Source organism: Oncorhynchus keta, unplaced genomic scaffold (genome assembly GCF_023373465.1).
Source record: "Oncorhynchus keta strain PuntledgeMale-10-30-2019 unplaced genomic scaffold, Oket_V2 Un_scaffold_14384_pilon_pilon, whole genome shotgun sequence".
Classification (NCBI taxonomy): domain Eukaryota; kingdom Metazoa; phylum Chordata; class Actinopteri; order Salmoniformes; family Salmonidae; genus Oncorhynchus; species Oncorhynchus keta.
In genome coordinates this window covers 1,607,657-1,635,345 of record NW_026290787.1, presented here as the reverse complement: position 1 = coordinate 1,635,345, position 27,689 = coordinate 1,607,657, and the positions used below count along the sequence as shown (strand labels likewise).

The following is a 27,689-nucleotide window of genomic DNA, read 5'->3' as shown; positions in this document are numbered from 1 at the left end:
CCCACATACAGTGCCACTGACTCTGCCCACAACCAAAACATGCCGACTTAAAACATTTAAACGTGTTAACCCTCGCAAGGCTGCAGGCCCAGACGGCATCCCCAGCTGCGCCCTCAGAGCATGCGCAGACCACCTGGCTGGTGTGTTTACGGACATATTCAATCAATCCTTATCCCAGCCTGCTGTTCCCACATGCTTCAAGAGGGCCACCATTGTTCCTGTTCCCAAGAAAGCTAAGGTAAATGAGCTAAACAACTACCGCCCCGTAGCACTCACTTCCGTCATCATGAAGTGCTTTGAGAGACTAGTCAAGGACCATATCAGCTCCACCCTACCCGACACCCTAGACCCACTCCAATTTGCTTACCGCCCAAATAGGTCCACAGACGATGCAATCTCAACCACACTACACACTGCCCTAACCCATCTGGACAAGAGGAATACCTATGTGAGAATGCTGTTCATCGACTACAGCTCAGCATTTAACACCATAGTACCCTCCAAACTCGTCATCAAGCTCAAGACCCTGGGTCTCGACCCCGCCCTGTGCAACTGGGTACTGGACTTCCTGACGGGACGCCCCCAGGTGGTGAGGGTAGGTAACAACATCTCCACCCCGCTGATCCTCAACACTGGGGCCCCACAAGGGTGCGTTCTGAGACCTCTCCTGTACTCCCTGTTCACCCACGACTGCATGGCCACGCACGCCTCCAACTCAATCATTAAGTTTGCGGACGACACTACAGTGGTAGGATTGATGACCAACAACGACGAGACAGCCTACAGGGAGGAGGTGAGGGCCCTCGGAGTGTGGTGTCAGGAAAATAACCTCACACTCAACGTCAACAAAACTAAGGAGATGATTGTGGACTTCAGGAAACAGTAGAGGGAGCACCCCCCTATCCACATCGATGGGACAGTAGTGGAGAGGGTAGTAAGTTTTAAGTTCCTCGGCGTACACATCACAGACAAACTGAATTGGTCCACCCACACAGACAGCATCGTGAAGAAGGCGCAGCAGCGCCTCTTCAACCTCAGAAGGCTGAAGAAATTTGGCTTGTCACCAAAAACACTCACAAACTTCTACAGATGCACAATCGAGAGCATCCTGTCGGGCTGTATCACCGCCTGGTACGGCAACTGCTCCGCCCACAACCGTAAGGCTCTCCAGAGGGTAGTGAGGTCTGCACAACGCATCACCGGGGGCAAACTACCTGCCCTACAGGACACCTACACCACCCGATGTCACAGGAAGGCCATAAAGATCATCAAGGACAACAACCACCCGAGCCACTGCCTGTTCACCCCGCTATCATCCAGAAGGCGAGGTCAGTACAGGTGCATCAAAGCTGGGACCGAGAGACTGAAAAACAGCTTCTATCTCAAGGCCATCAGACTGTTAAACAGCCACCACTAACATTGAGTGGCTGCTGCCAACACACTGACTCAACTCCAGCCACTTTAATAATGGGAATTGATGGAAATTGATGTAAAATATTTCACAAGCCACTTTAAACAATACTACTTAATATAATGTTTACATACCCTACATTATTCATCTCATATGTATATGTATATACTGTACTCTATCATCTACTGCATCTTTATGTAATACATGTATCACTAGCCACTTTAAACTATTACCACTTTGTTTACATACCCTACATTACTCATCTCATATGTATATACTGTACTTGATACCATCTACTGCATCTTGCCTATGCCGTTCTGTACCATCACTCATTCATATATCTTTATGTACATATTCCTTATCCCTTTACACTTTTGTGTATAAGGTAGTCGTTTTGGAATTGTTAGGTTAGATTACTCGTTGGTTATTACTGCATTGTCGGAACTAGAAGCACAAGCATTTCGCTACACTCGCATTAACATCTGCTAACCATGTGTATGTAACAAATACATTTGATTTGATTTGACATGTGCTGAGCACTTGTTGGCTGCTTTTCCATCACTATCCGGTCCAACTGATGAAACTGTACATCATATAGCATCTCTACACCACCTATCCACAACACAAAATGTTCAATACCACCATACAACAATATCACAATGTGTGCATATACATGTGTCTGTACCTTTGTGTGTGTCTTTTTACAGTCCCTGTTGTTCCATAACGTGTATTTGTACCTGCTTTTTAAATTGGATTCTACTGCTTGCATCAGTTACCTGATGTGGAATAGAGTTCCATGTAGTCATGGCTCTATGTAGTACTGTGCTCCTCCCATAGCCTGTTCTGGACTTGGGGACTGTGAAGAGACCTCTAGTGCCATGTCTTGGGGTATGCATGGGTGTCTGAGCTGTGTGCTAGTATTTTAAACAGACTGCTCGGTACATTCAGCTTGTCAACACCTCTTACAAAACCTAGTAATGATGAAGTCAATATCTCTTCCACTTTGAGCCATGAGAGATTGACATGCATGTCATTAATGTTGGCTCTCTGTGTACTTTTAAGGGCCAGCCGTGATGCCCTGTTCTGAGCCAACTGCAATTTTCCTAAGTCCCTCTTTTTGGCACCTGACCACACTACTTAACGGTAGTCTAGGTGCGACAAACCAGGGCCTGTAGGACCTGCCTTGTTGATAGTGTTGTTATGAAGGTAGAAACTAGTGCCTGTAGGACCTGCCTTGTTGATAGTGTTGTTATGAAGGTATAAACTAGGGCCTGTAGGACCTGCCTTGTTGATAGTGTTGTTATGAAGGTAGAAACTAGTGCCTGTAGGACCTGCCTTGTTGATAGTGTTGTTATGAAGGTAGAAACTAGGGCCTGTAGGACCTGCCTTGTTGATAGTGTTGTTATGAAGGTAGAAACTAGTGCCTGTAGGACCTGCCTTGTTGATAGTGTTGTTATGAAGGTAGAAACTAGTGCCTGTAGGACCTGCCTTGTTGATAGTGTTGTTATGAAGGTAGAAACTAGGGCCTGTAGGACCTGCCTTGTTGATAGTGTTGTTATGAAGGTAGAAACTAGTGCCTGTAGGACCTGCCTTGTTGATAGTGTTGTTATGAAGGTATAAACTAGGGCCTGTAGGACCTGCCTTGTTGATAGTGTTGTTATGAAGGTATAAACTAGGGCCTGTAGGACCTGCCTTGTTGATAGTGTTGTTATGAAGGTAGAAACTAGTGCCTGTAGGACCTGCCTTGTTGATAGTGTTGTTATGAAGGTATAAACTAGGGCCTGTAGGACCTGCCTTGTTGATAGTGTTGTTATGAAGGTAGAAACTAGTGCCTGTAGGACCTGCCTTGTTGATAGTGTTGTTATGAAGGCAGAGCAGTTCTTTATTATGGACAGACTTCTCCCCATCTTACCTACTGTTGTATCAATATGTTTTGACCATGACAGTTTACAATCCAGGGTTATTCCAAGCAGTTTAGTCACCTCAACTTGCTCAATTTCCACATTATTCATTACGTGATGTAGTTGAGGTTTAGGGTTTAGTGAATGATTTGTCCCAAATACAATGCTTTTAGTTTTGGAAATATTTAGGACTAATTTATTCCTTGCTACCCATTCCGAAACTAACTGCAGCTTTTTGTTAAGTGTTGCTGTCATTTCAGTCGTTGTATTAGCTGACGTGTATAGTGTTGAGTCATTCGCATACATAGACACAATGACCTTACTCAAAGCCAGTGGCATGTCGTTAGTAAAGATTGAAAAGAGCAAGGGGCCTTAACAGCTATACTGGGGAATTCCTGATTCTACCTGGATTATGTTTGAGAGGCTTCCATTGAAGAACACCTTCAGTGTTCTGTTAGAAAAGTAACTCTTTATCCACATTATAGCAGGGGGTGTAAAGCCAAAACACATATGTTTTCCAGCAGAAAACTATGATTGATTATGTCAAAAGCTGCACTGAAGTCTAACAAGACAGCCGCCACGATAATTTCATCATCAATTTCTCTCAGCCAATCATCAGTAATTTGTGTAAGTGCTGTGCTTGTTGAGTGTCCTTCCCTATAAGCATGCTGAAAGTCTGTTGTCAATTTGTTTACTGTGAAATAGCATTGTATCTGGTCAAACACAATTTTTTCCAGAAGTTTACTACGGGTTGGTAACATGCTGATTGGTCGGCTATTTAAGCAAGCAAAGGGTCACCAGCAAAGCACCCCCACACCATCACACCTCCTCATCCATGCTTCACGGTGGGAACCACACATGCGGAGATCATCCGTTCAGTTCACCTACTCTGCGTCTCACAAAGACACAGCAGTTGGAACCAAAAATCTCAAATTTGGACTCATCGGACCAGATTTCCACCGGTCTAATGTCCATTGCTCGTGTTTCTTGGCCCAAGCAAGTCTCTTCTTATTGGTGTCCTTTAGTAGTGGTTTCTTTGCAGCAATTCGACCATGAAGGCCTGATTCAGGCAGTCTCCTCTGAACAGTTGATGTTGAGATGTGTCTGTTACTTGAACTCTGTGAAGCATTTATTTGGGCTGCAATCTGAGGTGCAGTTAACTCTAATGAACTTATCCTCTGCAGCAGAGGTAAATCTTCCTTTCCTGTGGAGGCCTTCATGAGAGCTAATTTCATCATAGCGCTTGATGGTTTTTGCAACTGCACTTGGAAGAAATGTTCAAAGTTCTTGAAATGTTTTGCATTGACTGACCTTCATGTCTTAAAGTAATGATGGACTGTCATTTCTCTTTGCTTATTTGAGCTGTTCTTGCCAAAATATGGACTTGGTCTTTTACCAAATAGGGCTATCTTCTGTAAACCCCCCTACCTTGTCACGACACAACTGATTGGCTCAGTAATTACACAAAATAATTTAAATGTATTCCAGGTGACTACCTCATGAAGCTGGTTGAGAGAATGCCACGAGTGTGCAAAGCTAAGAGTGGCTACTTTGAAGAATCTCAAATATAAAATATATTTTGATTTGTTTAACAATTTTTTGGTTACTACATGATTCCATATGTGTTATTTAATAGTGTTGATGTCTTCACTATTATTATACAATGTAGAAAATAGTAAATATAAAGAAAAACCATTGAATGAGTAGGTGTTTCCAAACGTTTGACTGATACTGTATATATACAGTATATTTCATATATGCATTACATAGCCTACTACATTACAAACTTGTGGTTTGTCTATTACTAGGAGTAAGAAGGAACCATGAACGATTTAAATGTGTTTTGTTATCTGACAAAACCACACAATGAAGGTGAGCAGTTATTTAAGCAATAAGGCCCGAGGTGGTGTGGTATATGGCTGTTCTTATGCACAATGCAACGTGGAGTTTCTAGATACAGTCTTTAGCTGTGGTATGTTGGCCATATACCACAAACACCCGAGGTGCCTTATTGCTATTAAAAACTGGTTACCAATGTCATTTCATTAGAGCGTTAAAAATACATGTTTTGTCATACTCCTTGTATACGGTGTGATCTGCCACGACTTTCTGTCAATCAGCATTCAGGGCTCGAACCACCCAGTTCATAATAAAAAAATCGAAGCAATTATTGTGCACATTTTATATCTAGACCAATATCAACCACAATCTTACAGGCTGTGCTGTGAGCTACCTTGCTTTGGGGTCCGGAATGAAATAAGCGGAAGAGCCGACAGACGGAAGATTCGGCGGAAGCGGTCTGTCAGGGAAGAAACATTTTCAGAATTTGACACAAAGAAGCCTAAGGATCTAAAACATTTAATATTTCGATAAAAACTTATTCCCCAGTCCGCTGCAATGATTCTGCTAGAAATCAACAACCGGATTATAGAAGAGACGCTGACGTTGAAATTTGACGGTGCAGCCAATGGGTGAGAAATCATTCTTCCAGACTAGCTTGCTAGCTTCCGAATAGCTAACAGTAGCCGTATCTGGCCAGTATTATTTTCTCGACAATGAATGAATTATGGATGGAAAATGTGCGGCTGGTGGAATTGACAGAACAGGGACTATATATTTGACACGTACAGTAATATTCTGGTTTAACTGAATAAAGTCGCACACGCCTCTGCAAGAGGCATCGCTTAGCCGGAATAATGGGGTGTGTCTGTCACTGGTTAGTTTTGGCTAGCTAGACTAGCTGGGCAGGGGAAGCCTATCTAATAACTGTCTAGCCCCAATAAGGGGGTAACGCTAAGCGGACTCTAGTTTACGTGTGCTTGTCGGCATCCCCTCATTTATTGTCCCAATGAACTGCCAATTTTTAAATTGTGATGGTGGCTTTCACATAACATATGTATAGACGTATTGTTAGCTAGCTAACTATAGCTATAACTGGCTGCTATGCTAATCACCGCAGTAAAAGGGAACCTGCTTTTCTAGTTCATGGTATAGTAGCTAGCTAACTATAGCTATAACTGGCTGCTATGCTAATCACCGCAGTAAAAGGGAACCTGCTTTTCTAGTTCATGGTATAGTAGCTAGCTAACTATAGCTATAACTGGCTGCTATGCTAATCACCGCAGTAAAAGGGAACCTGCTTTTCTAGTTCATGGTATAGTAGCTAGCTAACTATAGCTATAACTGGCTGCTATGCTAATCACCGCAGTAAAAGGGAACCTGCTTTTCTAGTTCATGGTATAGTAGCTAGCTAACTATAGCTATAACTGGCTGCTATGCTAATCACCGCAGTAAAAGGGAACCTGCTTTTCTAGTTCATGGTATAGTAGCTAGCTAACTATAGCTATAACTGGCTGCTATGCTAATCACCGCAGTAAAAGGGAACCTGCTTTTCTAGTTCATGGTATAGTAGCTAGCTAACTAGTTTGCTTTCATCTCTCATCGCTTTGAATTGAGAAAGCGAACGTATCGTTATGGGTTAACCTTGTATTAGCTAGAGTCGTTCAATTTCAATGAAACGAATAGAGGATAATCAGACTAGATAGCTGCTAACGAGTATAGCTAGCAATATATTAGCCATCGCGTTGTTGGCCTCTTCCGCATTCCAGCATCCCCAAGTTGGGTCATGTCAGTGCAACTCTCTGGGGAGAGGAACTGCTGTTATAGACTACTTTTAAACCCCAATGAGTGGTTTCTTGAAATGCACAATTGCAAGTTGCACGAAAACCAAAATGGTTTTACACAAATATGCCAACATGGTAACTGCTGCTACAGAATATTATTATACTGGCAGCAAATTAAGTGTTGTCTTTAGTTAACTACTCAACAAAACATGGCCGAATTTGTTATATTATCATGCATTCAGTTTCATACATATTTGACATATAATCCTCTATTTGTAGAACTAAACCAGAGGCAGTGGAGGTGACATTTGCAGGTGAGTTGAGGACTAGTGGTTAATATTTCCAGTAGCAGTAGCATGCAGTTTTAACAATATTATGCTATTTTCAGGAGTGCGTTTTCCAGGTGGGTGCTTGTTTGTAACTGATGGCTTTTCTCTGAACTGTAGATTTCGATGGTGTCCTCTACCACATCTCCAACCCCGATGGGGACAAGACCAAGCTGATGGTCAGCATCTCCCTTAAGTTCTACAAGGAGCTGCAGGAGCACGGAGCTGATGAGGTGACACACACACACCAGCATCTGTACCTCCCTTGCCCTTCATTCAATCGATGGATATGTCCTGTGTAGCTCAGTTGGAGCATGGTGCTTGCAACGGCAGGGTTGTGGGTTCGATTCCCAAGGGGGGGGGGGGCAGTTTATGTGACCGACTGGCTTGATTCGGTCTTGTGTAGCAAAATTTGAAATTGTTTTTGTTTTTTTACATTGGATAAAGGTAGAGTCTCGGCACTAGAAAATTGTATATCATACACTACAGCTGAGGAACATTGGGAAAGTAATTCTGCTTTGAAAGTTGATAAACATGTAACCTCACTTTTGAGAAAATGTTCCTTGAATTTTTTGGTACCTACTGAAGAGCTCTTTGTCTACACCCATTCAGCATCGTTCACACCCTTTTAAGCTTTAGCCCCACCCATCTCTTTAATGATTCACATGTGAGGCTATGTATTAAATAACCAAAGATTTAACTTTTGGACTCCTTCTGCATATTTGCAATCAAATGCCAGAATTTTCTCCTTAGATATCATACTCTAATTCCACTGATTTCAGTCCTCAAGAAAGAGGAGAGCAACACTTATGCAGTTCTATTATCTTATCTCTTTTTTAAATGTATATTTTTTAAATCAGCATTAAAATGGATTACCTACACATACTGACCAGTTCAGATTATAGACAGAAGCGTACTACATGGCAGACCAATCCGAAATCGTCTCGCAGCATGTCCAGCCCACTCCTTTTCTCAGCCAATCATTGCTAGTAGGAAGGATGCTGTATCTTTCCATGACTAAACCAACTAGGCTCATAATTTAACAGCTTTACTTGTTTTTACATATGGCATACAAGTTTGTTATTAAGGCATTCTTCCAGAATGCATTTCTTGCTAAAAAATACATTTTGTTTTAAACTTGTATTTTTTTATGTTCAAATGGAGGTCTTGTGAAGTAGTGGCGTGCGACATACAGCTAGTTTCCTGAAACTAGTCATATATATATATATATATATATATATATATATATATAGATATAGATATAGATAGATATATATTTATATGAGCTTTTTTTTTTAAGGATGAAAATGTATGCATTCACTACTGTAAGTTGCTCTGTATAAGAGAGTCTGCTAAATTACAAAAATGTAGTTCTTGTAAACTAACCCATGGCACTCATCATAGCTTCAATTGTAGTTTAAAATGTGTCAGAGTAGATGTTTTATTTTTTGTTGAAAAGGAGAATGTCTGTAAAGCAGGATGTCAGGGCTTTGTACATCTTCACCATGTATGGAAGAAAGCAGCAGCAGTGGTTTCTTATAGAAACAGGAAGTGCTTTATGACTCACCCTATAAGGAGGAAGTGCTGCCTGAGACAGCTAAATGTTGCCTAATGAACACCATGACTGCTTTCCTGTAGTCTACCAGTCCTTGTTTTCTTACTCTCTGTGAGCACTACTGAATCAAAGGACTGGATAGGTTTTAACAGTGCTGCTTTTACCTGTTGAGCACTTGAAGATCATAGAGGAAAAGAGCTGTGGAAAGGAACACCTATATCACTTGCTGCACTGTGGTGTGTTTTTAAAAGACCAAATCATGTCCCAGTCCTGTCACCTGACCATAGAAAATGAATGTCTACCTTCATTGCCTTGTGTCCTACTTCCAGCTCCGTTCTTCATTGTAGTGGTATAGAAAGCTAGTTTAACTACTGCAAAAACAGTGGCCTTATGAGAACATGTTCAACTAATCAAGCCCTGTCCTTTTCAGTCACTAAGTGTAAATTTGGTACACCTTGTCACCTTTCTTCACTAACCCACAACACATTTTCGTGTGTGGAAATGTTCCGCTTTACGTGTTACATAATAGATTTACACAATACATAAATACATGTGTCACAATGGTGCACTCTTGCAGTTTTACTGTAGAGGAAACTGAGTTGCAGTACATCTTCTTATAATAGAAGTTATGTCATCTCTGTTTTCACATGTGTACGCTGGATTTGCATATTATTGCCTTTTTTGATCAGAACTCGGGCTGCATTCCAGTGATTCCACATTGACGGGTAACTGTTGTTTTAGGGGAAGGCTTATGATCTCCCCTTACCATTATCTACACTGAGACATCCACCTCTACCAGTCCACTCTGGCTCTCTGATGTTGCATAGCTGGGGTCGGACTCCGTCGGGGCATTTATCTGTTACTGTCCATAATAACACACCAAATCCCTCCCTCCTTTCAGCTGCTGAAGCGGGTCTATGGGAACTTCCTGGTTTCACCCGAGGCGTGTAAGTATTATGTAACTACGGTCCACTCTCCCTATGTAAGTTTCCACTGTCACCATGTTAATGACTCCAACTACTCAGAGAATTATCCACAGCACGTCATCCCTTACGGAGGTCCAACACCCACACTTATATTACTACCACTGACTTCGCTGATAGCTACTTTATTCAGGAAAAATGTACTAACTATTACTGAGATACTGTATGTGGTTGTCCCACCACCTAGCTGGGACTGAGATGCTGTATGTGGTTGTCCCACCACCTAGCTGGGACTGAGATGCTGTATGTGGTTGTCCCACCACCTAGCTGGGACTGAGATGCTGTATGTGGTTGTCCCACCACCTAGCTGGGACTGAGATGCTGTATGTGGTTGTCCCACCACCTAGCTGGGACTGAGATGCTGTATGTGGTTGTCCCACCACCTGCTGGGACCCACCACCTAGCTGGGACTGAGATACTGATGTGGTTGTCCCACCACCTAGCTGGGACTGAGATGCTGTATGTGGTTGTCCCACCACCTAGCTGGGACTGAGATACTGTATGTGCTTGTCCCACCACCTAGCTGGGACTGAGATACTGAGATGCTGGGACTGAGATACTGTATGTGGTTGTCCCACCACCTAGCTGGGACTGAGATGATGTGGTTGTCCCACCACCTAGCTGGGACTGAGATGTCCCACCACCTAGCTGGGACTGAGATGCTGTATGTGGTTGTCCCACCACCTAGCTGGGACTGAGATACTGTATGTGGTTGTCCCACCACCTAGCTGGGACTGAGATGCTGTATGTGTCCCACCACCTAGCTGGGACTCCCCCACCACCTAGCTGGGACTGAGATGCTGTAGCTGGGACTGAGATGCTGTATGTGCTTCCCACCACCTGTCCCACCACCTAGCTGGGACTGAGATGCTGCTGGGACTGATGTGGTTGTCCCACCACCTAGCTGGGACTGAGATGCTGTATGACCACCTAGCTGGGACTGAGATACTGTATGTGGTTGTCCCACCACCTAGCTGGGACTGAGATACTGTATGTGGTTGTCCCACCACCTAGCTGGGACTGAGATGCTGTATGTGGTTGTCCCACCACCTAGCTGGGACTGAGATGCTGGGACCACCTGCTGGGACTGATGCTGTATGTGGTTGTCCCACCACCTAGCTGGGACTGAGATGCTGTATGTGGTTGTCCCACCACCTAGCTGGGACTGCTGGGACTGAGATGCTGTATGTGGTTGTCCCACCACCTAGCTGGGACTGAGATGCTGTATGTGGTTGTCCCACCACCTAGCTGGGACTGAGATGCTGTATGTGCTGGGACTGTGCTGTCCCACCACCTGAGCTGGGACTGGGACTGAGATGCTGTATGTGGTTGTCCCACCACCTAGCTGGGACTGAGATGCTGTGGGATGTGGTTGTCCCACCACCTAGCTGGGACTGAGATGCTGTATGTGGTTGTCCCACCACCTAGCTGGGACTGAGATACTGTATGCTGGGACTGAGATTGTCCCACCACCTAGCTGGGACTGAGATGCTGTATGTGGTTGTCCCACCACCTAGCTGGGACTGAGATACTGTATGTGGTTGTCCCACCACCTAGCTGGGACTGAGATGCTGTATGTGGTTGTCCCACCACCTAGCTGGGACTGAGATATGTATGTGGTTGTCCCACCACCTAGCTGGGACTGAGATGTCCCCACCACCTAGCTGGGACTGAGATACTGTAGTGGTTGTCCCACCACCTGCTGGGACTGAGATGCTGTATGTGGTTGTCCCACCACCTAGCTGGGACTGAGATACTGTATGTGGTTGTCCCACCACCTAGCTGGGACTGAGATGTCTGGGACTGAGATGTGGGTTGTCCCACCACCTAGCTGGGACTGAGATGCTGTATGTGGTTGTCCCACCACCTAGCTGGGACTGAGATACTGTATGTGCTTGTCCCACCACCTAGCTGGGACTGAGATACTGTATGTGGTTGTCCCACCACCTAGCTGGGACTGAGATACTGTATGTGGTTGTCCCACCACCTAGCTGGGACTGAGATACTGTATGTGGTTGTCCCACCACCTAGCTGGGACTGTAAATCACTATAAATGACTCAAATGTAAAAAATAAACAACTGCTTCTTGTTTTCCTGCTTTAGTTTTTTCCACAGCCTGAAGTTTAAACGCATTCAATTAAAATAACACCATGCACCCACATCCTCCTCAATGACTGAAACTATAGATCGTGTTTACTGGGTGATACGCCGTCTTTGGTTGGCACCAGGTCTAACGCTTTGCATTTAGGCCAAAACGTTGTTTGTTTTTTGTTGTTGCTTTGTTTGCTTTGTTGGAAAGTCTATGCAGAATTAGGGTTTTATTAGTATTTATTGTCATTTGCTATAGGTTGGTTTTGACCCCCATTCCCCTCAGAGATTGACACCATGTCATAGTTAGTAAACCTCTTACTAAGAAGTTTTCTAGCGATGTAATAATTATATCGAACAATAGCTGATCTTGTCTGTAATTGGCTGTCTCCTAGGCTACAACGTGTCCCTGCTCTTTGACCTGGATGCGGTCCCGGCCAATAAGGAGGAAGTGATCCACCAGGCGGGCATGCTGAAGAGGAACTGCTTCGCCTCGGTGTTTGAGAAGTACTTCAAGTTCCAGGAGGAGGGCAAGGAGGGAGAGACGAGGGCCGTGGTCCACTACAGAGACGACGAGTCCATGTAGGTGGCTGCTGCACTGCCTGGATGAAAATGTATAGAAGTAACCATAGACAAAACAAGGATGCTATTTGTTGTTGACGACTAAATGTCTGAGGCTTTGGGTGGGGGGGTTCTACTAAAACATGGAATTGTTTTAAGGTGGTCACGACAGATCATTTAGTTATTTGATTTTGAATTTTAGGACCCCTGTAGGTATCAAAACAATTACTTGTTCAAATATAGAATTTTGCCTTTACTGCTATAGCCCCTAAAAACACTGAGTCACACATTAAAAAATGACAAAACAGTATAAAATAAATCCTCAGGAATGAAGTTTTGAAGTGTGTTATATCTCAATCACACACACTACCGGTCAAGTTTTAAAAACACCTACTCAATCAAGGGTTTTTCTATATTTGTACTATGTTCTACATTGTAGAATAATGGTGAAGACATCAAAACTATGAAAAGCACCTGTGGAATTGTGTAGTAACCAAAAAGGTATTAAACAAATGTTATATTTGACATTCTTCAAATATCCACCCTTTGCCTTGATGACAGCTATGCACACTTTTGGCATTTTCACAACCAGCTTCATGAGGTAGTCACCTGGAATGCATGTCAATTAACAGGTGTGCCTATTTAAGTTAATATGTGAAATTTCATTCCATAATGCATTTGAGCCAATCAGTTGTGTTGTGACAAGGTAGTGAGTGGGGGGTATACAAAAGATGGCCATATTTGGCAAGAACAGCTCAAATAAGCAAAGAGAAATTACAGTCAATCGTTACTTTAAGACATGAAGGTCAGTCTATTGCTCGTGTTTCTTGGCCCAAGCAAGTCTCTTCTTATTGGTGTCCTTTAGTTGGTTTCTTTGCAGCAATTCGACCATGAAGGCCTGATTCACACAGTCTCCTCTAAACAGTTGTTGAGATGTGTCTGTTACTTGAACGCTGAAGCATTTATTTTGGCTGCAATCTGAGGCTGGTAACTCTAATGAACTTATCCTCTGCAGCAGAGGCAGCAGAGGTAACTCTGGGTCTTCCTGTCCTGTGGCGTTTCTCATGAGAGACAGTTTCATCACAGCGCTTGATAGTTTTTGCGACTGCACTTGAAGAAACTTCCAAAGTTTAAATGTCCGTGTTGACTGACCTTCATGTCTTAAAGTAATGATGGACTGTCGTTTCTCTTTGATTATTTGAGCTGTTCTTGCCATAATATGGACTTGGTCTTTTACCAAATAGGGCTATCTTCTATATACCACCCCCACCATGTGACAACATAACTGATTGGCTCAAAAGCATTAAGAAGGAAAGAAATTCCACAAATGAACTTTTAACAAGGCACACCTGTTAATTGAAATGCATTCCAGGTGACTACCTCATGAAGCTGGTTGAGAGAATGCCAAGAGTGTGCAAAGCTGTCATCAAGGCAAAAGGTGGCTACTTTGAAGAATCTCAAATATAAAATGATTCCATATGTGTTATTTAATATTTTTGATGTCTTCACTTCATTCTACAATGTAGAAAATAGTAAAAAGAAAAGGAAAGGTGTCTAAACCTTTGACTGATACTGTGTATATTTTTAAATCTAAGAAACCTTTTTTTTTCTGCCAGTATTCCATGTCACCGAGGGGACTACTGGTTGTTGACATGTTCCTGTGTTTGTCCTTAGGTATCTGGAGGCCAAGAAGGACAGAGTGACAGTGGTGTTCAGCACTGTGTTCAAAGACGATGATGATGTCATCCTTGGGAAAGTATTCATGCAGGTAAAACAATATTTCTCTCTCAAGTAGTGATGCGCCGATATGACATTTTTGGCTGATATCCAATATTTTCCTTTCCAAAAAAACCCAGATACCGATATTTAACATTTTAGTGGCCTTTTAAGCATTCTAGTACTGTTAATTAGTTAAAACACGCATGGATGCAGCAGTCTAAGGCAATGCATCTCAGTTCAGGAGGCGTCACTACAGTACCTGGTTCGAATCCAGGCTGTATCACATCCGGCCGTGATTGGGAGTCCCATAGGGCGGTGCACAATTGGCCCAGCGTTATCCGGGTTAGGCCGTCATTGTAAATAACGATTTGTACTTATGTCCCCATTACCAGTAAAACATAATCAAAACTCATTTCTTTCACTTACTTGCCGTGCTGTTTCGTTGTTAATTTGTTCAGTCGTTTCATTCTCAACCAGGATTTCATAATACATGGCAAGCAGTGAAGTTTCAGTTCTGTCCGTGGCCTCTCTTCCTCGGTGCCCACTGTCACTGTGTCTGTTTCCATCTTGTCCTGGTCTCTCTTCCTCGGTGCCCACTGTCACTGTGTCTGTTTCCATCTTGTCCTGGTCTCTCTTCCTCGGTGCCCACTGTCACTGTGTCTGTTTCCATCTTGTCCTGGTCTCTCTTCCTCGGTGCCCACTGTCACTGTGTCTGTTTCCATCTTGTCCTGGTCTCTCTTCCTCGGTGCCCACTGTCACTGTGTCTGTTTCCATCTTGTCCTGGTCTCTCTTCCTCGGTGCCCACTGTCACTGTGTCTGTTTCCATCTTGTCCTGGTCTCTCTTCCTCGGTGCCCACTGTCACTGTGTCTGTTTCCATCTTGTCCTGGTCCCACTGTCACTGTGTCTGTTTCCATCTTGTCCTGGTCTCTCTTCCTCGGTGCCCACTGTCACTGTGTCTGTTTCCATCTTGTCCTGGTCTATCTTCCTCGGTGCCCACTGTCACTGTGTCTGTTTCCATCTTGTCCTGGTCTCTCTTCCTCGGTGCCACTGTCACTGTGTCTGTTTCCATCTTGTCCAGCTGTGTAACATTTCACATAAAGCCCTGTCTCTTGTTTGCATCGAGGTAGCAGTCCTTGTACATGGCATCGAGCATGGTGGCGACACCGTAAAGAGAATGCCACCGACTCGCTTGTTCACAGCCTGTGTGGGCAGTTTTGTTGAGCAGGTGTTTCAATGCCGTGACAGAGGGCATCACGGCTGCAGTTGATCAGCTTATTTCTCCAGTCAGTTGTTTTGAATGGAGCTAGCTACTGTGTTCATGGTTCCATGTTTCAAACATGTTCTCAAATGCCATTGAAATGGCAGCAGCAGTATGACAACCAGCACATTCATGAGCAGGAAATATGACCTTCCTCATTCTGAAATCCTTGTTGACCCACTGTGCTGTCAGACTCAGCATGCTGATATCGCTGGTCCAAATGTCAGTCGTGAAGCTAATAGCAGTGACACTATTACTGTGTAACTCCTGTAGGGCAACATCTGAAAAATAGCACACTTAGTAGTATGTATCGGTGCTCGACCAGTCGGCGAAAGCCAACATCACCCACGACAGAGAATGGTTGTCAAGGACAACGAATTCCATTATCTTGGCGTTAATGGATCTGGCCATTGAGTTGTCTCGCTGAAATGTTGTTACTCTTTCAAATGACTGCTCATCTTGTTGAGTGCTCAATCCACACAGCAGACATGGTGGGCCAGGTTAGGATTGCTGTGTAGCGCAACATTTTACGTGGCTACATTACATTATAGGTATGCTCGTCAGCTTTGACATCGGTATTGCACATCAGCGTTAAACTATAATTATTTTGTCGATGTTGTCATGTTTAGCTAATATTGTCAGATTCCGATATGTTCACTGATATCGTGCCTCCCTACTCAAGTTTTCATCACCCTTAACAGGAACCGCCTCTCGCATGATTAAAACGAGCTTGGCAGCACTATGTACTAGAGGTTGACCGATTTAATCGGAATGGCCGATTAATTAGGGCCGTTTTCATAACAATCGGAAATCGGTATTTTGGGTGCTGATTTTCCTATTTTTAAAAAAAAATGTATTTTTTTTTGTTTTTTATACCTTTTTTATTTAACTAGGCAAGTCAGTTAAGGACACATTCTTATTTTCAATCTCGCAACCTTACAGCATTAAACATTAAACTTCTTTATAAAAAATAATCAATCAATCTCACTAGTTAACTACACATGGTTGATATTACTAGATATTATCTAGCGTGTCCTGCGTTGCATATAATCTGACTGAGCATACAAGTATCTAAGTATCTGACTGAGTGGCGGTAGGCAGAAGCAGGCGTGTAAACATTCATTCAAACAGCACTTTCGTGTGTTTTGACAGCAGCTCTTCGTTGTGCGTCAAGCATTGCGCTGTTTATGACTTCAAGCCTATCAACTCCCGAGATGAGACTTGTGTAACCGAAGTGAAATGGCTAGCTAGTTAGCGCGCTCTAATTGTCGTTGTGTTGCTGGTTCGAGCCCAGGGAGGAGCGAGGAGAGGGACGGAAGCTATACTGTTACACTGGCAATACTAAAGTGCCTTTTAGAACATCCAATAGTCAAAGGTTAATGAAATACAAATGGTATAGAGGGAAATAGTTATTATAGGAATTATAGGACTACAACCTAAAACTTATTACCTGGGAATATTTAAGACTCATGTTAAAAGGAACCACCAGCTTTCATATGTTCTCATGTTCTGAGCAAGGAACTTAAACGTTAGCTTTCTTACATAGCACATATTGTACTTTTACTTTCTTCTCCAACACTTTGTTTTTGCATTATTTAAACCAAATTGAACATGTCTCATTATTTACTTGAGGCTAAATCGATTTTATTGATGTATTAAGTTAAAATAAGTGTTCATTCACTATTGTTGTAATTGTCATTATTACAAATACATTTTTAAAAAATCAGCCAATTAATCGGTAGCAGCTTTTTTGGTCCTCCAATAATCGGTATCGGCGTTGAAAAATCATAATCGGTCGACCTCTACTATGTACATTACAAAATGATGTAATTACAATACAGTATGTAGTTGTCCATATGGTTGTGAAAAGGAGAAAGGTTGCCAAAGTATCTTTGCACTGTTGCCTAAAGGTAGTTCACTACAGTAATGCAGAAACCCCATCACCTCCATGTCTGTGCAAATTATTTATGAAATATCTTATTTGCTCTCTACACTATTAGGTATTTGTCATGGACAACCTTAGTGTGTGTCGCTCTCTGTATGTGTCTCACGGTCTGTCTGTGTTGCTCTCTGTGTGTAGGAGTTTAAGGAGGGTCGGCGAGCCAGTCACACTGCTCCCCAGGTTCTGTTCAGCCACCGGGAGCCGCCCCTGGAGCTGAAGGACACTGACGCCGCCGTTGGAGACAACATCGGCTACATCACCTTCGGTCTGTACCAACCATTCCCAGGTTTTCCACAAATCCTGGTTGGAGGATTCTGGATTTTCTGCTTATTCTATTCTGATTCCTGGAATCTTCCAAATGGGATGTTGGGCCTTCCTGTGAATTACATGGGTTTACTGTACAAGATGGTGCCTAGAGCTGAATTGTGTGACTGTTAAATACATATATTTTAACTTAAACTAGACATGCAATTAATTAGTCGTTTTCCAACTCTAGTTACATGATAGAAAGTAGTCGGTGGATGATCATAAACAAACATTAGCTTGAATATCAGGACAGTCATCAGCCTAATTCCAATGTCTTTGTGGTAATGTGTGTTATTTCTCCTGTCCTCTCAGTCCTGTTCCCACGTCACACCAACGCCAACGCCAGAGACAACACCATCAACCTCATCCACACCTTCAGGGACTACCTGCACTACCACATAAAGTGCTCCAAGGTGACTTCCCTAACTAGTATACTAACTAGGACCCTATTAGTCCCAACTTATGCACTGCCCTAACTAGGACACTACTATACCTGCACTACCCAATATAGTGCTCCTTGATGAGCACTAACTATTGCCCTTACTAGGGCCCTACCATACCTTTACTACCATGTAAAGGATCAGCTTTCTGGACATAGATGAAGTAAGGGTTGAGGGAATAACTTTACCGGCACTAGTATGGTAAAACCCTGCAGTCTGTGATCATAAAGGTATCTGATGGGCTTTCCATCGTAAACAGTTACGGGCGTGTAAATATGTGCTTTTCAGATTCCTTCCTGGTATGAGTTGAGATCAATTGGGTCAATTAGTGTGCATGTCAGTGAGCTGTTGGTTCAGTAGGTGTGTATTAAGGTATGTCTCTGTGTCGTCGCCCCCCCTTCCAGGCCTACATCCACACACGTATGAGGGCTAAGACTTCTGACTTCCTCAAGGTGTTGAACAGGGCTCGACCCGACGCTGAGAAGAAGGAGATGAAGACCATGTCGTAAGTTGCTCTGCACTCCAGCGTTGGATACATGTTACATGTTTATGTGGGAGGGGATCCTAGATCGGCACACCTACTCAGATGCTTTTAGAATATGGTCCCATACCTGGACTGTGCTTGATTGAGCTTGCCTGTAACTAATGGAATAGTCCCAAAAGTGCATGCCCCGCCCACCTGGCACTCCAGCCAATGCTCGAACAAAACGCTCAAATTATTTGAAAAAATGAACATACTATTTGGATCCAGGTCTGACTTATTCCACTGCCAGCCATTGGGTTCACTGGGATGTGGGTGACCTAACATTGACTCTCGCAGCACTGCCTATAGGACACTTCTGTCCTTTAAAACAAGTCATATGGGAAGTTCACCCTGCTGTGTGTGCAGCCTGTTCTCAAAGATCAGAGATCAGTTAATCTGTTATCATTTATTGAAGCACACGGGCTACTTTCACCATGTCCCCAGATCTTATTGTCCCTGATAATGCTTTATTTTGTGTGTGAAATGTTTTCACGTCCCTCGCCCACCTCAACATTCCTTTCTTAATTAAATACCAACACCAAACACACACTCATCAGCGCCTGTGTGGTGAACAGCAGTCAGATGGAGAGAGAGAGCCAGGGTGAAGTGTGTACTCTCTCCACGTCTCTGGTACCAAGTTGCAGCCTTCACCCAAACCACAGCTGATAATGGATTGTAGAGGTTCCTTAGAAGCTGATAAAAGAATAGGTAGCTCAGTTGGTAGAGCATGGCGCTTGTAACGCCAGGGTAGTGGGTTCGATTCCCGGGACCACCCATACGTAGAATGTATGCACACATGACTGTAAGTCGCTTTGGATAAAAGCGTCTGCTAAATGGCATATATTATTATTATATATTAATAGCTTCTACAGATTCCTTAGAACCCTCCTATGGTGTTTGTGAGGGCTGTCTTGTTTCAACAGTTGTCCATTGTGCGTGTACTACTAGAACTGACTTGACACGAGCAGCGCTGTTTGAAGTGGGCTCAGGTGGAATTTTTACAAGCTCCCCCCACTCACTCGCACACTCAGTTTGGTCCCTATTGCTGTGTGGGATCTGTGGATCTGACCAGCACTCCCCCTCTCTGAAACAGAAGTGTGGGATCTGTGGATCTGACCAGCACTCCCCCTCTCTGAAACAGAAGTGTGGGATCTGTGGATCTGACCAGCACTCCCCCTCTCTGAAACAGAAGTGTGGGATCTGTGGATCTGACCAGCACTCCCCCTCTCTGAAACAGAAGTGTGGGATCTGTGGATCTGACCAGCACTCCCCCTCTCTGAAACAGAAGAGGCCTTGTCTAAATATGAATATTTAACTGTGACTCTGGGGAATTGTATGCCACTGTTCCTCAGGGAGCTCCGCTCTGGGTGAAAGGAAGCAGGGGTGGACTCTTGTTTCACAATCTAGGATTTAGTCAGCGGTAGTTGACATAGTTGGGTCAACATTTAGTTGGAAGGTGTGGTATCTGTATTTTTTAAACTCTTTCATGGAGGCCATATGTGCTGACCTTGTGTGTTGACCAAGAGTCGTCTGTTCTTTCAACCAATCCATTGGTCAACATTTTTAAACGTGCATTTTTCCATATAGACACATCAAATGTCTTTTAATCAAATATATATATATATACTGAGCTGGTCTAATGCTTTACGCAAACTGTTTGATTAAATAATTAAGACACAAATGACTAGAGGGAGTCTGACCGCAATTGATTTGATTGTGCCGGGCCTGGTTCAGACTTGCAAAAAACATTGAGCGACTGACGAACACCCTTTGTCTCTCTCTATCCTCTCTACTGCAGCGACCACCACACATCAACACTGTATATTGCTTATTCCCTCAACCCTTGCTCTCTTTATGTGACACATGTATGCTTTGCATGCACGTGACCAATAGGGCCTGACCTATAGCATATCATAGTCACATCAATAAATTGGTTCTAACAAACTCTGAACACCATAACACACTTGAGGGCAAAATGAATGCAGAGGATGTGACAAACTCTTAACGGGGATGTTTACTGGTTGTGCAGGAGGTAAAAGGGAAGTCAGATGTCTGGAATAAATTTGACTAGTTGTAGTAAATACTGGAGATCAAGAAATGTTATGGAACGCTGGGATGGTAGTTCTCCAGGAACAGGGTTGGAGAGAGGACCTATGGGATGGTAGTTCTCCAGGAACAGGGTTGGAGAGAGGACCTATAGGATGGTAGTTCTCCAGGAACAGGATTGGAGAAAGGACCTATAGGATGGTAGTTCCCTAGGAACAGGGTTGGAGAGAGGACCTATGGGATGGTAGTTCTCCAGGAACAGGATTGGAGAGGGGACCTATAGGATGGTAGTTCCCTAGGAACAGGGTTGGAGAGAGGACCTATGGGATGGTAGTTCTCCAGGAACTGGGTTGGAGAGAGGACCTATGGGATGGTAGTTCTCCAGGAACAGGATTGGAGAGAGGACCTATGGGATGGTAGTTCTCCAGGAACAGGATTGGAGAGAGGACCTATGGGATGGTAGTTCTCCAGGAACTGGGTTGGAGAGAGGACCTATGTGATGGTAGTTCTCTAGGAACAGGGTTGGAGAGAGGACCTATAGGATGGTAGTTCTCCAGGAACAGGATTGGAGAGAGGACCTATGGGATGGTAGTTCTCCAGGAACAGGATTGGAGAGATGACCTATGGGATGGTAGTTCCCTAGGAACAGGGTTGGAGAGAGGACCTATGGGATGGTAGTTCTCCAGGAACTGGGTTGGAGAGAGGACCTATGGGATGGTAGTTCTCTAGGAACAGGGTTGGAGAGAGGACCTATGGGATGGTAGTTCTCCAGGAACAGGGTTGGAGAGAGGACCTATGGGATGGTAGTTCTCCAGGAACAGGGTTGGAGAGAGGACCTATAGGATGGTAGTTCTCCAGGAACAGGATTGGAGAGAGGACCTATAGGATGGTAGTTCTCTAGGAACAGGGTTGGAGAGGGGACCTATGGGATGGTAGTTCTCTAGGAACAGGGTTGGAGAGAGGACCTATGGGATGGTAGTTCTCCAGGAACTGGGTTGGAGAGAGGACCTATGGGATGGTAGTTCTCTAGGAACAGGGTTGGAGAGAGGACCTATAGGATGGTAGTTCTCCAGGAACTGGGTTGGAAAGAGGACCTATGGGATGGTAGTTCTCTAGGAACTGGGTTGGAGAGAGGACCTATGGGATGGTAGTTCTCTAGGAACATGGTTGGAGAGAGGACCTATGGGATGGTAGTTCTCCAGGAACTGGGTTGGAGAGAGGACCTATGGGATGGTAGTTCTCTAGGAACATGGTTGGAGAGAGGACCTATAGGATGGTAGTTCTCTAGGAACAGGGTTGGAGAGAGGACCTATGGAATGGTAGTTCTCTAGGAACAGGGTTGGAGAGAGGACCTATGGAATGGTAGTTCTCTAGGAACAGGGTTGGAGAGAGGACCTATGGAATGGTAGTTCTCTAGGAACAGGGTTGGAGAGAGGACCTATGAGATGGTAGTTCTCTCATATAAGCAAAGAGAAATGACAGTTCATTACTATAAGACATGAAGGTCAGTCATTGCGGAGATCATCCATTCACCTACTCTGTGTCTCACAAAGACACGGCAGTTGGAAACAAAGACTCATCAGACCAACGGACAGATTTCTACCTGTCTGTCCATTGCTTGTGTTTCTTGGCCCAAGCAAGTCTCTTCTTATTAGTGTCCTTTAGTAGTGGGTTCTTTGCAACAATTCAACCATGTTCACTCAGTCGCCTCTGAACAGTTGATGTCTGTTACTTGAACTCTGTAGCATATAAATGTTGGGCTGCAATCTGAGGCGGGTAACTGTAATGAACTTATCCTCTGCAGCAGAGAACTCTGGGTCTTCCTTTCCTGTGGCGGTCCTCATGAGAGCCAGTATCATCATAGTGCTTGATGTTTTTTTTCAGCTGCACTTGAAGAAACGTTCAAAGTTCTTGTAATGTTCCGCATTGACTGACCTTCATGTCTTTAAAGTAGTGATGGACTGTTGTTTCTCTTTGCTTATTTGAACTGTTCTTGCCATAATAGGTCTATCTTCTGTATATCCCCCTACCTTGTCACAACATAACAGATTGGTTCAAGGGCCTTAACCCTCCTGTTGTGTTCGTTTCATGTTAATTAATTCTGTTTTCCCGTTCCAAAATGACCGCCCCCATTTATAGTGGATTATGAATCAATAATAATACATTTATTATCACCTGATGTTGTTAGATCTTTTATCAACTTAAGTTGTTTTGAACTTCTATTTGCTATTTCTATTTGCCATTGACCTGAGCTCATACAACTCATTTTTGAGTTAAAAAAAAGCATAATGTGGATTATTTTGACTAACAAATACTCAGATGAAACGTATTGTGCGATTTATCACAGACTACTTTGTGTCAAACTTTAACAAGGACTCTCCTCCTCACCAGTGTCATGATGAAAGCTATGATCAAGAACCTCACATATAGTATATCGTTTGGTCATTGTGCTGACACAGAATGGGTTGTGAGCAAGGCCTCAAGCTTTATATACCAGAGCTGTGAGAAGTTCTATATATTATTGAAACAATGTTGCGATTGTTTGTGAGAATGTGGTTCCCATGGGGGAAAGATATCTGTTGGGGAAAGGTTCCCGTGGGGGTTGCCATGGAAGCAAAGAAGGGGAGTGAGGTTTGTGTGTGTGCGCTCAAACACACATGCATGTGGGGTCCTGGGATAGGAAGTGTGTCCATCTGATGAATGGGCATGTGCCTGAACTCAATTTTAGACACTAATTGTAGTCTCACCCATTCATTTCTAATGACTGGTCAAGTTTGACCGGGAAACACCATAGGTGTACAAAAGTTCAATTAAACACCCACAATGCTCCTAGGCTGGTAACTCTAATGAACTTATCCTCTGCAGCAAAGGTAACTCTGGGTCAACAAGTATTTTGTGTGTTCAGATGCCCTATATGGACGAAGTCATGGAACCTTATGAGAATCAGGTTAAATGAACAACATTTTTCAGAGAGAATTTGTAAATCGGTCCAATTCGAGCAGGAGGATTAAGAAGGAAAGAAATTCCACAAATGTACTTTTAACAAGGCAGACCTGTTTATTGAAAATCATTCCAGGTGACTACCTCATGAAGCTGGTTGAGAGAATGCCAACAATGTGCAAAGGCTGTCAAGGCAAAATGGTGGCTACTTTGAAGAATCTCAAATATAAAATATATTTTGATATATTGACACCTTTTTTTTGGTTACTACATGATTCCATGATATTTCATAGTTTTGATGTCTTCACTATTATTCCATAATGTAGAAAATAGTACCTTTTTTTTTTTTTAAATAAAAAAATATTTTTTAACTGGAATGAGTAGGTGTTCCAACTTTTGACTGGTACTGTATGTATGTTTTTCTTCTTTATTTGACCCTTTTCTCACCAATGGTCTCGGGAGAGGCGAAGGTCGAGTCATGCGTCCTCCAAAACATGACCCGCCAAACCGCGCTTCCACCCACCCGCTTAACCCGGAAGCTGCACCAATGTGTGGAGGAAACACTGTTTAACTTCTTGGTGCTACCCATCCCATTTGCGGGATCATTTTCCTCAGCAAATAGCATAACGCAACAGTCAAATAATATTACTAAAAAATATTCATATTCATGAAATCACAAGTGCAATATTGCAAAACACATTTTGAAATTATGCTTTACAGTGAAAGCAATCCAAGCATTTGTAAGTTTATCGATAGCATAACATCATGTACACTTGGCATCAGGAAGCTTGGTTACGAAAATCAGAAAAGCAATCAAATTAATCATTTACCTTTAATCTTCAGATGTTTTCACTCACGAGACTCCCAGTTACACAACAAATGTTCCTTTTATTCCATAAAGATTATTTTCATACCCAAAATACCGACGTTTGTTTGTCGCGCTATGTTCACAAATCCACAGGAAAGAGCGGTCATGACAACGCAGAGCTATATTCCAAATAATATCCATAATGTCCACAGAAACATGTCAAACGTTTTTTTATAATCAATCTTCATGTTTTTAAAATATATATTCGATAATATATCAACCGAGTGTGTGTAGGTTTTTCAATAACAGCGGGAGGAACGATGGCGGCTTTACTCAGTTGTGCAAAAACTCACTCTGAGAGCCCCCACCTATCCACTTACGCAATGTGATCCTTCACGCTCATCTTTCAAAATAAAAGCCTGAAACTGTCTAAAGACTGAAGCCATAGAAAAAGGAATCTGGTTGATATCCCTTTAAATGGAGGATAGGCTTGCATAGGAACAGAGGTTTCAAAATAAGAGGCACTTCCTGATTGGATTTTCCTCGGGCTTTTGCCTGCGATATCAGTTCTGTTATACTCACAGACAATATCTTTAGAGTTTTATGGATATTCTAGTTTCTGGGGGTGAGAAATAGGCAGTTTCAAATGGGTACCTTTTTTTTAGCCAAAAACGAAAATACTGTCCCCAACACGCAAAAGGTTAACTGACAGTCAGCCTGCAGGTGCCCGGTCCGCCACAAGGAGTCGCTATAGAGCGCAATGAGCCAAGTAAAGCTCCTCCGGCCAAACCCTCCCCAACACTGGGCCAATTGTGTGCCGCCCTTTGGGACTCCGAGTCACGGCTGGTTGTAATTGAGCTGGGATTGAGCTGCCAATAAAGTGTCTGTGTGGCAAGACTTTTTAATTGATTTCTGGCTAACTGTTTTTTTATGTCTGTTTTCAGGGGCAAGACGTTCTCCCGCTGAGGCTGGTCCACACACGCACTCTGACCCCTGGACATGCCCAATCGTGCCACACTGAGACTCGACTCCACATTGGACCGTATCACAGGCCCCTAAAGCCCCGCCCAGCGCGTGTACATCCTGTGTCTTTTTTAAATAAAGTTGTCTCTTAGTAGAAATCGAGGCTTAAACAAATAAAAAGGGCATTCCTTGCTTTGCATAGTTAAAAGATTATTATTAGTCCTATATAAATATATATATATAAATAAAAAGTGATGTTTTGATACGATATCTTTTACTCTATTTGGTACTCTTACCTTGCTCCCTCCCTCCCTTGTGGTGTCCATAACTTCAGAACCCCTCCTTGCTCCCTCCCTCCCTGGGGGTGTCCATAACTTCAGAACCCCTCCTTGCTCCCTCCCTCCCTTGTGGTGTCCATAACTTCAGAACCCCTCCTTGCTCCCTCCCTTGTGGTGTCCATAACTTCAGAACCCCTCCTTGCTCCCTCCCTCCCTGGGGGTGTCCATAACATCAGAACCCCTCCTTGCTCCCTCCCTCCCGTGTGGTGTCCATAACTTCAGAACCCCTCCTTGCTCCCTCCCTTGTGGTGTCCATAACTTCAGAACCCCTCCTTGCTCCCTCCCTTGTGGTGTCCATAACTTCAGAACCCCTCCTTGCTCCCTCCCTCCCTGGGGGTGTCCATAACATCAGAACCTCTCCTTGCTCCCTCCCTCCCTTGTGGTGTCCATAACTTCAGAACCCCTCCTTGCTCCCTCCCTCCCTGGGGGTGTACATAACATCAGAACCTCTCCTTGCTCCCTCCCTCTCTTGTGGTGTCCATAACTTCAGAACCCCTCCTTGCTCCCTCCCTCCCTGGGGGTGTACATAATATTAGAACCCCTCCTTGCTCCCTCCCTCCCTGGGGGTGTCCATAACATCAGAACCTCTCCTTGCTCCCTCCCTCCCTTGTGGTGTCCATAACTTCAGAACCCCTCCTTGCTCCCTCCCTTGTGGTGTCCATAACTTCAGAACCCCTCCTTGCTCCCTCCCTCCCTGGGGGTGTCCAGAACCTCTCCTTGCTCCCTCCCTCCCTTGTGGTGTCCATAACTTCAGAACCCCTCCTTGCTCCCTCCCTCCCTGGGGGTGTACATAACTTCAGAACCCCTCCTTGCTCCCTCCCTCCCTTGTGGTGTCCATAACATCAGAACCTCTCCTTGCTCCCTCCCTCCCTTGTGGTGTCCATAACTTCAGAACCCCTCCTTGCTCCCTCCCTCCCTGGGGGTGTACATAACTCCAGAACCCCTCCTTGCTCCCTCCCTCCCTGGGGGGGTGTCCATAACATCAGAACCCCTCCTTGCTCCCTCCCTCCCTGGGGGTGTACATAACTTCAGAACCCCTCCTTGCTCCCTCCCTCCCTGGGGGGGTGTCCATAACATCAGAACCTCTCCTTGCTCCCTCCCTCCCGTGTGGTGTCCATAACTTCAGAACCCCTCCTTGCTCCCTCCCTCCCTGGGGGTGTACATAACTTCAGAACCCCTCCTTGCTCCCTCCCTCCCTGGGGGGGTGTCCATAACATCAGAACCTCTCCTTGCTCCCTCCCTCCCGTGTGGTGTCCATAACTTCAGAACCCCTCCTTGCTCCCTCCCTTGTGGTGTCCATAACTTCAGAACCCCTCCTTGCTCCCTCCCTTGTGGTGTCCATAACTTCAGAACCCCTCCTTGCTCCCTCCCTCCCTGGGGGGGTGTCCATAACATCAGAACCTCTCCTTGCTCCCTCCCTCCCTGGTGGTGTCCATAACTTCGGAACCCCTCCTTGCTCCCTCCCTTGTGGTGTCCATAACTTCAGAACCCCTCCTTGATCCCTCCCTTGTGGTGTCCATAACTTCAGAACCCCTCCTTGCTCCCTCCCTTCCCTGGTGGTGTCCATAACTTCAGAACCCCTCCTTGCTCCCTCCCTCCCTGGGGGGGTGTCCATAACATCAGAACCTCTCCTTGCTCCCTCCCTCCCTGGTGGTGTCCATAACTTCGGAACCCCTCTCTTTCTCCTTCCTTCCTCCCTATGCTTCCATGTTGTCTGTACCATTGTCATTGGAAAAATAAACCAGTCTTATAAAAATCCTTATTTTCTGTGTTGTGGTTTCACATACCTTAATCTCACATTAACATTACTTTATTTGTCCAATTGTACAAGGTTCAACAGAAATGTGACTTGCACTTTATCCCAACTCCTCCGAAAGACAAAAAGGTACACATACAGGTTGGAGAAGGGTGCTGCCATACTACGGCGCAATTGTGGGGTTAAGTGCCCTGTTCAAGG

The 27,689-nt window shown here is 44.2% G+C and overlaps 1 protein-coding gene and 2 long non-coding RNA genes across 15 annotated transcripts; 1 reads left to right on the top strand and 2 right to left on the bottom strand.

Moving 5' to 3' along the window:
- Positions 1-5,541: 5,541 nt before the first annotated feature.
- LOC118377008 (actin-related protein 2/3 complex subunit 2-B) lies at positions 5,542-25,662 on the top strand. Its single transcript, XM_052513971.1, has 10 exons — positions 5,542-5,783; positions 7,215-7,249; positions 7,382-7,494; positions 9,718-9,763; positions 12,283-12,469; positions 14,123-14,216; positions 17,507-17,633; positions 17,987-18,087; positions 18,519-18,619; positions 25,376-25,662. Exons 1-10 carry the CDS (start codon positions 5,710-5,712, stop codon positions 25,395-25,397), a joined length of 900 nt encoding a protein of 299 aa, XP_052369931.1. The 5' UTR covers positions 5,542-5,709; the 3' UTR covers positions 25,398-25,662.
- Positions 9,845-11,729, bottom strand: LOC127927498 (uncharacterized). Of its 3 annotated transcripts, none has more exons than XR_008127811.1 (4): positions 11,627-11,729; positions 11,273-11,392; positions 10,730-10,849; positions 9,845-10,182 (listed from the first exon to the last, which is right to left on the bottom strand). It is a non-coding gene; the product is annotated as an uncharacterized LOC127927498 (long non-coding RNA). The 3 variants fall into 3 exon arrangements; XR_008127812.1 differs by having other exon boundaries at positions 10,810-10,849; XR_008127813.1 differs by lacking the exon at positions 10,730-10,849.
- Positions 25,663-25,895: 233 nt separating the features above from the next.
- LOC127927497 (uncharacterized) lies at positions 25,896-27,491 on the bottom strand. 11 transcript variants are annotated; one of them, XR_008127806.1, is made up of 6 exons: positions 27,359-27,484; positions 26,862-27,133; positions 26,628-26,815; positions 26,490-26,581; positions 26,318-26,443; positions 25,896-26,179 (listed from the first exon to the last, which is right to left on the bottom strand). It is a non-coding gene; the product is annotated as an uncharacterized LOC127927497 (long non-coding RNA). The 11 variants fall into 11 exon arrangements; XR_008127807.1 differs by having other exon boundaries at positions 26,536-26,581; XR_008127810.1 differs by having other exon boundaries at positions 26,574-26,815; positions 26,862-26,955; positions 27,002-27,133.
- Between the last annotated feature and the right edge of the window lie 198 nt (positions 27,492-27,689).

Bases quoted from the DNA above. Each gene is read 5' to 3' on its own strand.
- LOC118377008 (XM_052513971.1), top strand. From the start codon at position 5,710: ATGATTCTGCTAGAAATCAACAACCGGATTATAGAAGAGACGCTGACG. The intron at 9,764-12,282 runs GTAAGTATTATG...GCTGTCTCCTAG, and splicing joins CCTGGTTTCACCCGAGGCGT to GCTACAACGTGTCCCTGCTC. The intron at 18,620-25,375 runs GTAAGTTGCTCT...GTCTGTTTTCAG, and splicing joins AAGGAGATGAAGACCATGTC to GGGCAAGACGTTCTCCCGCT.